Here is a 13,358-nt window from a genome sequence, read left to right as displayed (position 1 = left end):
TGCTCTATTTTGTTCAAAACCCAATTACAGCACCAAACTCTCCTGCTTATTGTTCTCTGGTTTTGTGTTTTTGTTCCCAAACCTCCTCTGTGATACTATGTGTATGTGCACAGCAAATACCTACGTTCTCAACAAGATGTTTCTGTAGATGTTTCTGTGTTCATTTTTGATTAATTAGGGTCAGAACAGACCTCAAGAAAGCTGAATGCTAACTGTCAGTGTAAAACAAGCAGTACAGATAAGCTCACGCTGTTCAAAGCACCAGCTGTTCCCTGCCTCTGGAGGAATTTGCCCTCATCAAGTGTGTTTGTATGATCAGACCAAAAATTACTTCAACAGAACATGGAAGTCATTTTGGTAGCAGGCGCCCTGACATCCCCAACAAGCAGCCTCAATATGAAGAAGTAACTTAATGCACATAAATAGGTTGGTTTGTATTAAACAACCGAACAAATGGCTTGCACAAAGTTTTGCGCGTTTTAAAACGAGCTGAAACTACAGGGCACGGGCCCTGCCTGGCGCCTCCCGTAGGCCGGGCCGGGCCTGGCGGTCCCGCGGGGCGCTGTGGTGGCCGGGCCGGGCGGGAGCGGCCGCCCCCTGGCGGAGCCGCCACCCTGAGGCAGGCCCAGCGAACAGGAAAAAAAATAAAAAAACAAAACAGGAAAAGCAACAGGAATGTGGCCCCGAATCACTGCAATGATGCAACAACATGGCTGTAAATTAATCAGTCCCTCACACACTCTTCATAATAAAATCTGTGTAAGCTAGCATGACTCTTAGCTCCGCACTACATCAAACTCCTAGATGCTTGGAAACAAATATTAATTTACGCATGCTCCTAAAAACAATCTGTCTAGAAAAACATGTGCACAAAAAAGACTTTCACGTGCCAAACCAGCAGCTCCTTTACCACTGGGCACCGTTGCGAGCTGTGTACCCAGAGCAGCTGTCCGGCAGGTACTGCAGGCCTCCCAAGCATCGCCGCCTTCCGTGTTTCACCGCCTGGGTCAATCAATCTCCCTGACACACATCTCTGCTAAGCAGAAGTTAAGAAAAAGGGTGTTCGACAAAATACATGGCCTTAAGGAAGGTGCAGTGAACTATACGGCAAGAAACGCTCCCTGCTGTTCACGTTTGTGCTCGCTTCTAACGGTTTATTGCTGAATCTGGTCACAAACCACTCAACCCGTAAGGGTGACAAATTATTCCTTTTGCCTGATAAATACATTAACATAGATCACACAAAGGTATTTCTGCAAAATCAGACAAGAAACACGGTTCTAATACAACAGAAAACAGACTTACCCATTCCAGCCCTTTAGACAACATGTCAAATCCATATATTTGATGCTAGTCAGGTGCCTCTCCTCAAAACAGGATGTGATTCCAGGAAATCCAATGCACATTCAAGTGTTCCTTTAAAAATAGCTGTGTTTTTGGCAAAAATACCGACAAATTGCTTTTGTTACTTCTCCCACTATCCCATTAACTCAGTCAAGAGAGAGCTGTGCTGAGAGCTAATGAAAGGTCCTTGTTTCAAACCTTCATGTAATCTCCTTGCATTAGGACTGAAAGTAGCGTATTTGTTATGGTAGCCAACAGCAAAATCTGTTTGTTGTTTTTTTTCACCCCCCCAGTTTTCTTTCAAAAATATCTGACTTAATTCATAGGAATATTTTATTCCAAAAAGCATCATTGAAAAAAATAAATACCATAAATAAATACCATAATTGAAATTATAAGGAGATACAACAGAGGACAGGTGTTGGAAATTTCAGTCACTTCTCATGTATTTTGATTATGTCCCACACACCGTATGTCGCACGCACAGTGTGGAGGCTGAGACAAGCCGCCCTGCGCTGTCCCAGCAGCTCTCAGGGAGCAAAAGCCCAGGGGGCTGCTGGATCAGCAGAAATTTCAGCACTGTAGAGAATAAGAAATTGATTTTTCTAAACTTCATAGTTCTGAGATGAATACACTGCCCCCAAACTTTATAAAAGACCAGTTAAATGCATCCACAGACTTGGAAAAATCCTCCTTTCCTCTATCCTGAGATTTTTGCACATTTCAGAAGAAAAAAAAAAAAAAACAAACACCTGTCTGTACAATTGTTTAATATGCTAAGACTTTAATTTTAACTAGGTCTTCTGGCTGTTTACATTAATAAGCAAAAATAAGCCTTTAACAGTTGGAAGAGCTGAGCTAAACTGAAACTGGTGAATGCACAAAGATTGAAAAGATTATTAAACTTTTTTTTTTCTTCAATTTGGGTTTGAACACTTGAAGAGGAATATGCTACAAAAACATCTAGATAAAATTAGAATCACGTGAAAAGGAAGCTTAAATAAGGAAAGTGCAAGGATGAACGTAACTAAAAATAAGATGGTAGTAATTAAAAAATGTAACAGAACACGTGGAATCAAATAGAAATGTAACAATTTTTGTCTCATCTTCAGTCAAGGACATGTCTCTGCTCCAAACAGAAGCTTTTTTTAAGAAAGCACAGAGAATCAGTGTTTTAAAAATGAGAGAGCCAGATGTTGAGCATAATGCTCTGCTAAATCGTTTTCCTGGATACTGTTAGAAATCACTGATTGAAGAACCTTACCCCATCTTGTTTCAGGAAGCTGCTGTTTTTGTTCCAGTGCATTACTGACTTTCTGAAGTGTTATTAATAATTAAATTTTTCTTTTAAAATTATTCATTAATATTAACTTTACCTGGAATCTTCCTGGAAGCTAGTAATTTTAAAGGAAATAAAACAGGAGCGATACACTGCCCACAACTGTTCAATAAAAGAAAGCATTTAATTTGAAAAAGGAAGTTACTTCTTGTAAATCCATTTTCCTCAATTCACGCTCAGTAGTACAGTAATGATATTGTACAAAAGAGCTTTTCAGCCCTTACTTTCTACACTTCTGAGAAGCAGAAAAGCAGTGGCAGTTTACCAACCCAATTTTTTGTTCTTAGTTTTTTAATTATTATTTTTTTTTGTACTGGCTGGTGCAGCCCAGCTGCACCAAATGCATCATCCTGGCTGCATGCACACAGACCCAAGTGACTGTATCGGGTCACCTCTATACCTTATGCAGAGCTTAGGGAGAGATAACATAAAAGACGTTTACACTGCCTAGACTAAGGGGAAAGACAAATTCTGCCACAGAAAGGCTGTAACAGAAAGAATGCCTGAAATCCCATTTGTTTTGCAGATTTAGGCATCTACCCACATTACTGCGGCACTGCTTGAGTGCACATGTCCTTGTGGTTGGAATACTTGCCCAAAAAGTGACAGATGACATTCATTTCCCTTTTCAGCTTGAGATAATACAGAAGTTCATCTCTTTTTCCCAAGAGCTTCCTAAGCGGCCAGTTATATGTGAAGTTGGGCCAGAGACACTTTGCATCTCCCCTTCTCAGCCACAATGTAGAAAAGAAGCCAAGATTCATAGAGACGAGTGAGAAAGCAAGAGGGAGCATGGAAGAGGAGGCAGTTCCCGTGAGAGAAGCCTGGTCCCTGCACCAGCATCTGTTTATTTCAACTTTCCAGTTGAAACCAGCAGATACCCTACACACAAAGCACTCCTATACAGGCTGCCTCATCGGGATCCTCTCTCTCCCACTCCATCGTGCACAAACCGCCAAATTCCACCTTCTGGCATCATTCAGCCGCTGCTGCATCTTCTCCCTGAGAGCAGGCAAAGCTCGGCACGATGCCCTGGGGACACGCTGACACCCAGCTGCTGTGCAGGGGCTTCTGCCAGCTTTTGGTTTAGCAGGACTGGGTCCTGAGCCTCTGTAAATGCTGCACGCTACCTTCAGGTTCTAGCTGCTTCGTTAAAAGAACTGATTAAGTCAATATTACTCCTCGGTCTTGTTTGGATTCATTTATTAACTTCTGTATCAAATATTTCTGGCATGTTTATTTTACTTTCCTCTTGAAACACTGCATATAAAGTAATGAAAGAAATGTGTACAGAGTGTACCAAGGAGAACTGGGTTCTTCTCTAACATCCCAACTCAGAAATCCTGGTCTGCAAAGCCTGCTTTCTATGAACTACAGGCAGGAGATGACCACGCTGAAGTATGTGCAGCATTGCACTGTTTAAAGCTGTTCAAGTAAGTCTCACAGCTTTTTTCCTTAAATACATTTTCTGCTCTCAGTTGCCTCAAAATCGAGGTTGTTATTTGTGTGTAACTATGTCCTGCTTCTTCAAATGTTTTTCCCCCATTTCTTAGGGAAAAGAAAAAATGGTACAAAACAAACAAACAAACAAAAAAGCTTCCAGCAAATAAACACTATCAGATGTGTCCGTCAGACTTTCTCATTTGCATTTTAGCTGTAACAGAGACACGGAGCACTCATGTAACACACGCCACGAACAGTTGCTTCCCCCCTCTGTAAACATTCTTTCCAAGTGTAGGAACCCAAAGCACAAGTGGCAGCACTAAGGAGAAGCCAGCAGTAAAACCATGAGGCCTGTCTGTAAGGGGTGGCTGACTGAACCATGGTGGGTCAGAACAATTCTCATTCTGTACAAAACTTCTCAAAAGTCGATCACATACATCCATCTTTTTTGAAGCTCTTCTAGAACTAGTTTGTCAAGCTAAATCAACCACTGAACTACCAAGCGCATATGTAGATTAGAAAAACTCCACGTGCTGCCTTTTAAAAAATTTATAATACAATTATTGCAGGGTTTGAATTCTGAAACACGCTCCAATACTGCACAAAACTGTAACCTCAAGGATTCAGCTGTACGGTAAACCCAGGGCTGCCACCAGCTCAAATGATCAGTGCCCTCTGGTCCTAGCTGCTGTTAGACATAGCACAGCCTGCACCACCCGTTTAGTTGCACCAGAGGTGCCTGCAGTTCCCCAAATAATGATGATAACGTTTGTGTACGCATGTAGATGCTCTCTGCAACTTCAGGCAGCCAGTATGGAAGTACTGTGACCAGTAACTGTATGCATGACGGCAGGGCAACATAACGCTTTCCTTTCCTCCTTCTCGAGTAGCCCGCAGGCATCCAAGCCAGCTTCTTGCAGAGATGACAAATTGCAGCACCGGAGCTCGGCGCAAGTCACCGCCAAGTAACGGGGCTTTTCACGACATCGGCAGAGCTAACGCGTATCACCTGCAGCTGCAGCGAACGCTCGTGTAAGAAGATCTCAGTTAAAGCTCCTGAAGAGTGGGGAGAGTACCCAATAATTCAAAACTAGATTTTTAGAAGAATGCAGAAGCCAGGATCTCCTACTTCCAAGTCCACTCCTAGAGGGACATAAAGATGTTTTGAAAATCTAGCAATGGGTATTGTGACAGTTTCTGAAGTTTCACCTGGAATACACCAACACCTTATATTTTTTTGAAGCAATAGTTTTCAAAGTTCTACACAAGGTAGCAACTACGTCCTTCATGATTAAAAATTAACACATTTCCATGGTGTGAAGACTATGAGACACACATTGTACTGTCAAGGGGTCTGCAATTTCTCATTTTTAAACAGCTGGCCTTTGCTTTAACTTCTTGTTTATAAAGAGAAAAGCTACTTTTCATGTTTTCTACAGCGTTGTAAAGCATTTGTAGTGTCAGCATTCTCATTTACCACTAGAAGCTCTTTCTGATGAGCTCAGGACTTCAGCTTCAAATCAAGTTACATCAAAATGAAATCAACTGAATGCTAATTAGGGTATCATACACAAACAGGTGTGACAAAACCATGTTGTGACTAAAATGCAAAATTCTAATTCACATCGAGCCCCCACAAGTCCTTCATTAAAGTCCATCCATTAAAAAAAAATACAAAAAACTGTCAAGCGCATTGAAACGACAGATTCATTCACTAAAAACATCACTCGCTGTACAAGCATCCTCTTGAAAATCAAACAACAAAACATCAACTACCAGCCCACTTTAATTCAAATACGGAGTCACACATCTGGATGCTGACAGCAAGGCTGTGGTTGCATGCTCCTATTATACAGTATTACATTACTGATGAATTTAACCTTTCTGGAGGCTACTCTTTTCTCCAGCCCTGCTGATTCAACTGTGCCTTGAATAAAACACACACGTGGTGCGGGGAAGGAAAGGAGGTAATCTAACAACCAGCTGAATAGTAACAGGAAACTGCTACCTACAATGCTGCAGCAAAAGCATGATGCTGTTGACCTTTGCTTCTAACATACCTCTCTCTCCAGGTATTCAGATAAAGAAGCGAACATCCACTAGTGACATTATAAACAAAACAGGGCGTGTGGGCACAAAGAGAAAGGCTCGACACATTGCTGATGCACCCCGTGACTCCTAACACAAAGATCTACAGGCACCCCTACGTTAGCAAGAGAGTTAAATGCATTAAAATCTAAGGGCACGTTTTATCTATCAGGGCTCACGGGGAAGTTAGTGAGCTTTGTTTAAAATCCCTGAAATTAGTCATTACTTCCGTCAGCCAACAGGAAAATCTTCATTTAAACAGCTGGGATTTAATCTTTTTGTGAATTTCTATTTAACTTTTTAGCAAGAAGCTGTTCTCATTGGCACTGAATCTATAAAACAATGCAATAAAAACAGTCTCTAAAATTTTTACCTGTTTTTGTGAACCAGCAAGTAGCTCCTATCAATATAATTTTAAAGTAAAATACACCTAAACATTCATTCAAATGTTTCATATATAGAATACTATATTAGAAAAATATTATTTCATTTTAATAGATTTTATTATTTTACTCCCTTAACAATAATTTGCGTCAACATAAATATTGTACCAGGACACTATTTATGTGTTTTGAAGAAGAGAACAAATATATTTAATGTGCTGTATATCTGAGGGGCAAATGGAAGGGTGTCGAAGCATGATTTGCATTTAAAACAGACATTAAACAGAGCAGGGCCCTCTGATAAGACAGATCTGAACTGTTTTTAGTGAACATGTCCTTCAATATTTTAGAATTAGTAGATCTCATCCTCCTTCGGTTGCTTTTTACTTACAGATTAAGATAGAAAACAGTTTCTCTACTGTTTTTCAGCTCTTTATGAAGTAATTATAAACCTAAATTAACTGAATAAGCATAAATGAAGAAATATGCTTTTTACCTGCAGAAGGGGACTACTACAGCCGTAATTCAATTTAACACATATGCACTAATTCCAGCAGTGCACCAAGTGATTTCCATGAGGTTGTTCATTTGAGTTTCTTTAAAATGTCAGAAACAACCTTGTATTTTTTAACATTATCTTTATTAAAATTTGAATTATTCAAATTGAAACAGGGCATGACATTGATTTGCAATAATTTTTAGTAGGTGCATTTAAAAAAAGAAGATGGAATTAAAATTAGCAATATTTTTTCTTCTTTTTCAAACTATCAACTCCTAACTACTCATCACTGAATATTTACCTATAGGATGAACTATGGAAATACCTAATAAAACACAGTAATACTGCTGGCAACATGCAGGCTTTATATAATGTTTACAAGCATAATTAATCTTCACAATAACCTTGTAATGTTCGTAGGGAGTAAAGTGTTCATTATTCTTTAACTTCGCATATGGGAAAACTGAAAAGGAGAGATTAATTCCAAAAAAATAAATTGAAAAGCAAGTGTAGATCCCCCAAATGCAAGAGTCAGGTCCTAAGGAAAAAAAAAAAAAAAAGACTATTTTAAAGGCACTAAAATCAATAAAAGCAGATGGGGCTCTGTGCCTGTGAAAACCAGCTTTCTTCAGGATTATAACATTAGACATTTGACAGTCTAGGGCAGCATTTTTATTGTATTTTAACTTTTGTTACATTATTCCCCACAAGTAATGAAACGAGCATCCAGCAAGCTTAGCCAGTTCTTGTTTCTCAATTTCCCTGTTACAGCTTCTAGCCCACGATCTCAGCTATGCTTTTATAATTCTAACTTTCAACTAAGAACGCATGTTAGTTCTTTAGATACACAAATCCTCGGAGGTCTTTATTTAATAGTAGCCAGAATTAAGGATGATGCTCTCAGTCAATGCCACTTCCTTCTGCATTAGGGCAACTGGGTGCACTTCTGCTTTTATTGTGACCTGAAGCAGGACAAAGGTGGCTCCAGACCTGCACAGAGAGGACACCTTCATGCCTAGATTTCTGCTGGACAGAAGAACAAGGACTATCATCATCTCCTTTGCCTACGGCAGGAAAATGGACCCTATATGCTCTGCCAGATCAGTTGAAGTTAACCAACCTCCTACCAGTACATTGTTGCTCTTAATTTGGCTTCAGTTCCTCTGAGGGCATTTTTTTTTCAATAGGATTCCTAACCAGTGACCAAAACTGATCTCAGCTGACACCTGACACTTACATGGTGATTTTTTGGAATAAAGCCTCATGATACCGCTTTGGGTCAGCACTTTTGCTGAGACAGACTATTGAATCCCACCCCTGCAAACAAGAAATTCCTGGAAACAGTTAGAAAGAAAATACTTCTCTGGGGGTGCTAACTGTGGAGCAGTGAGAGGAATTATATTTCAATGTGGATTTGACGTGTGTGAGCACATGCAAATGAAAAATACTTGTACAGATCCAAAACTGGGCTGGGCTTTGTTCCTAGGCTGGAAGAGCGTCATTCCAGTGTGACAAAACCCGAGAAAAGATCATGTAGTAGCAGAAGAGGGACACAAGGTGGTGATCACTGAAGCATGAAGGAACAGGGAAGAGCACTGGAAGCTGGACTAGGGAAGGCCGTGACATGGGGCTGCCGGCTCACACCGTGGTACCTCACCGTCCTGCTGGGGATGCTCTAATGGAAAGTGCTCCCTTTGAGTCCAAGACAAAATCTGAAAAGCATCACCACAGCTGGATCACCTTGGGTTTCAAATGGTGAGGACACAATCCTGAACTACATCCCTGGGATGTAGTTCATGAGCTCCGCTGGTTTCTCCGATTAGGCTTGGAAGCTCCTACAAGCACCCAGCTTACCTCACCGGACACGTACACACAACCATGTGGAAATACAGCCCATGGGATGTACGGGATCCAGCGACAAAGCAGGAGGGCATCTGGGAAAGGGCAGACACTGCTACACCTGAAATTCTGAACACTAACTTAACTTAATACTTTGGAAAAATGACATGGGTTGTAAGGCTTTATAAATACCGCAGGGAAACTAAAATCCCTGTACTTACCAGAAAGCTTCCTACCAAACGGAAGAGACTCACAGAAAGCGTAAAACAACCAGAGAAAAAACATACAGAACAGAAAGCCAAAAAAAAAAAAAGCGAAAAATAACCCAATTTCATTAATGGTGTGATTTAAGAGGTTATTAGAGGCAAACACGTATCCTTCAAACGATGGAAATTCACCCGTAGTAAACCAATAGCAGGAAGTATCAATTATGACAGGTGAAATGAAAGATGGAAATAAGGAGACATGAGAGGAAATCTGAACAGCAAATAACAGAGCTCTAACACCACCACCACGGCATTCTTTAAATGCATCAAAGCAGGAAGCCACCAGAGCCTGCTGGAGAATAAAGAAACAAAAGGAAGGTCAAAAATTTGCAGAGGAAACAAAAAGACTTCTTTGTATCAGGTCTTTGTATCGGGTCACCACAGAAGATGTATGTATAACTTCACTTTTCTTATAAAATTATATCATAACTGAGAAGCCAAAAAAACGGTGTTGGAATCAGGTGATAAAATTACAGGACAAATACTCACTGGGAATATATATAAAACATCTAGTAAGTATGAAGGAATTTTAAACTGAAGGACTTCAGCAACTGACAGAAACTGACATTTTATATTCATCAGCATATTAAAATGTAAACATTATAACTACCTTAAAGACACAAAATGAAACCCTAGAAATTACAACTGAGCCAGCTTTTCCTCAATATAAGGCACTTTGAGTGCTTCCCACAGACAATCCAGTCAGCAATGACATAGCAAAATCAATCAATAAATATACTTGAAAATAAAAATCCTGAATACTTCTTTGGAAGCTCAGTTTTACACAATGTGATAAATTCATTAAAAAAAAAAAAAGGTCTAATACACAAATGATATGTCATTATATAAATTAACCGTGGGTCTGAATTTGCATTTTCCCTAATTCTGCCCTCAGAAACAACCAAAATATTATTAATTCAGTAATAGACAACACAAATGAATCAAAGGCTTAGAAATATTTTCATGTGAGGGAAAAAAAAAGGGTTATATAATTGGCAAAGTGAGTGAATAAATGCTACAGAGAAAGCTAAGTAGTCCTCTTACTCCTTTTAAAAATTCAAGAGCAAAGGAATATTACAAAAAGTGGAGAGTAAAAAAAAAAAAAAATCAAATGGAAATAAATTAATTTTGTTTAATAAATAGCTTTTAGAACTCACAACCACATGGTAACTTGTGATAGCATGGTGAAAAATTTACATTCATGTTTATTTAGGTAAGAAAGATATCATTATGTAAAGAAAAGACTACTCCCACCACTTTGTTTTTCCCTCTTCTTCCCCAAAAGACAGAAAATCTAATTTTTCTCAAGGTTTAAGGTACTCGATCAATTACAATCTCGTAGCACATTTTGAAAAAGAAAGCAAGCTAACTACATTATCTCAGTACTTAAAAAACATTTTACCTATCTGCTTCTCAAGAGTTTGCCAAACAGCAGATCAGGTCAAGATGAAGTTGTGCATTGGCCTGCTTAGAATAATCTTACCATAACACAATTACTAATGCAAAATTTTAAGTTTTCTTTAAGATTTCTGAAGTTTGCCAGAGTTATAGAGCAGTGAGAGTATTAGGAAGGGTGAGAGGTTTCGGGGAGCTGGCCCCTATCTGGAATCAAACCAAGTGGTGAAAGTCCTTCAGCAGTCTGAGCAGCGAAACCAGTCACCTGGGCTCCGCGCCCCTAAATTTATCTTTGACAGTGAGCCAATGTCCCCAGGTGGAATGAACACCTGACCTTATACTTCCATGTGTGGCTTACAAATGGATTGCCCTAATAGTTGACAAGCTGAATTCAAGTTTAAGATAATACCATAGCATGCACTTAAATGTCAATTACAAAAAAAATATAATAAATAAAACAAAACAAAACAAAAAAACAACAAACATGAAACAGGTTGGTAACTGTTACAGACTCACCTACACAGACAGAACTTGTGTGATGCTCCATCCCACGTGACACCAGTGTTTCAGATGGTACTCAGGACAAGCCCTCCTACTTTACCATCTTTGATTCATGCAAAAATTCGGTACCGAGCTGTTAAGAACAGTTTCCTGATACAAAAGTGTTGCACCATTCAAAAGTACTTCAAGTACTGAAGATTTGGCTTGGTCCATTTATTTAATTTCTTTACTAGGTGAAAAACCTGCCTTGCTTTAAAATCTGAAATGCTTGGCGTACATACACAAGCCATCATCGCTGGTATCTGATGTGTCAGAGCCAAGCACAGTAATCCAGCTACCAGCCTGCCCGATTATAAATAGGCTGCCAATCCGGGCAGCGGCGGCAGCAGCAGCTGCCTCTCATCATTCTGCTTTCTCCCTCCCTTACTATTAGCTTTCTAACCTGATACTGTGATTTCGGCATGTTTGCTCCACGCTCGGTAATAGGTGTGACAGGCCCAAGCAGAAATAGGTTTGTTTTTACAAGTAGTCACAATGAACACAGTTCTGTATTGTTCTGTTACTGTTCCCCTGATTTATGTATACATACAGGCTAACTGGCCTGCACGCTTGTATCGCTGCTGTAAATTAAACGCTTGGTTTTACAATTCAGCAGTCTTCAGACAACCAGCTAAACTGCCTGTCCTGTCCTGCCAGACACTGGGAAATTGCATATGCACCTGAACTCTGGAGCCCGCAGCAGCAAGCACCACAAGAGGCAGCCCAACTTGTGCTTCGTATATCGCACAAGCCCCACAAGCCACCCAGCTCGGCCAGGTGCTTATTTTTATACCAACATGATGAAAAGCCTCCTCAGAAGTCTGCCAGCTCATTTTTAAATGATGAACAAACTCAAATTCAAAATTACCATCAACGCCAACTTATTTCTGACGTTCTGCATAAAAGCACCATAAAAAAACATCATCATAAATAATATTCTGGAATAATTATTATAAAATTATTGTAAGTGATCTCTGCTTTAGCATTTACAACACATTAAGTCTTGACACTGGTTCTGTTTGAACTCTTCTTCTGTCCTTTAAGTATTTTTACTTGACCATGGAAAAATTACTGGGTCAGATGAGTTTAGTTGTATCTCATCCTGTTGGCAAGACTGCGGGTTAAGATACCAAAATACCAGACAAGATCATTACCAGTTGTAGTGGTGTTTTCAAGACTATGCATGCAAGTAAAAATGTTCCTGAAGTGCTGTTAATGGATGTAACACTCCAAGACAGTAGGAATGCATTTACGGTTCTTCTTCTACACACTTCTTAGCTGAGAAGTTCCAAGTCCAGTTGGTTGAGTGGCTATTTCCAGCAAAGGCACATCATTTCATTTCAATGCAGACATATTTTATTATACAGACGGTATTTGAGAATTTTCAGTGGGATCAATTAAAGACGACCTTTCCTACTGCTTGCTTCCTCTGCAATACTGAAATCCACACGTACAACACACCTACTGGTGCCTAATGTCAAGTTCAAGAAAGCTGGAAGCAGATGCTCTCAGCACAAGACATCAAGTTACAGAGCACCGTCATTGATCAGGGTTAATTTTACGCCTTCCTTCTTTTGGAAGCAACACAAGTCTGATCTGTTTGCTTCAGATTTTTCCAGACAGGATACTACACCTACAGCCAAAATAGTTTGTACTGATTAAAAAAAAAAAATAAAAATTAAGAAGCCTAGACCCGAGTATCTGATCATGTACTCTTAACACAGTGTTAACAAGATCACACTGAGCTACAATTTTCAGGAGAGATGCATGAATGTTACTGACTGCAGTATCGATATAAGTGGCACACACAACAAAAAAACACCATGCAGAGCTCTTCACTTATTCTTCAAGTTTTGCCCATATCAGCTTGTAAGGATTCCTACTGCTGCCCAGGCACTTACTGGTAGCACACATCGTATGGAAATTCATTAGCAACCCTTGCAAGAGGAGCGTAAATCCTGAAGTTATACCTGTTTAAACCCTTCCTACAGCACCAACGCAGAAATGTACTAGTTTCTTTCCGGACAGCTTGGGCTCCAGTGGATATCATCTTACAAGTCTGGCTAAAACCCTTTTAGAAGTTATCGTTCCCCACTCCTAGTTTTATGTTCTCCTCTGCAGAGGAAAACTTGAGGCCACTTTGCTCCAAGTTTTGTCATTATCAGCTTGTAAAATATTTGAAGCATTTGATTAGCTGAGGTGCAACCGCGGCTGGTAACGTC

The 13,358-nt window shown here is 39.8% G+C and overlaps 1 protein-coding gene across 7 annotated transcripts in view; it reads right to left on the bottom strand.

Annotated features, from left to right (window-relative positions):
• Positions 1-13,358, bottom strand: part of PHF21A (PHD finger protein 21A) — a 139,373-nt gene that overhangs the window by 55,458 nt on the left and 70,557 nt on the right. The window contains exon 1 of one of the 7 annotated variants that reach the window (XM_068683817.1): positions 1,306-1,344. The exons of the other annotated variants lie outside the window; for them this stretch is intronic. Coding sequence (XP_068539918.1) covers positions 1,306-1,329 — 24 coding nt within the window. The 5' untranslated portion in view covers positions 1,330-1,344. Of the gene's footprint in view, positions 1-1,305; positions 1,345-13,358 lie in introns of those variants that run through there. 7 annotated transcript variants of the gene reach the window in all.

The sequence above is a fragment of the Anas acuta genome, chromosome 5 (assembly GCF_963932015.1).
Source record: "Anas acuta chromosome 5, bAnaAcu1.1, whole genome shotgun sequence".
NCBI classification, from domain to species: domain Eukaryota; kingdom Metazoa; phylum Chordata; class Aves; order Anseriformes; family Anatidae; genus Anas; species Anas acuta.
This window is presented reverse-complemented; position numbering and strand designations above follow the sequence as displayed.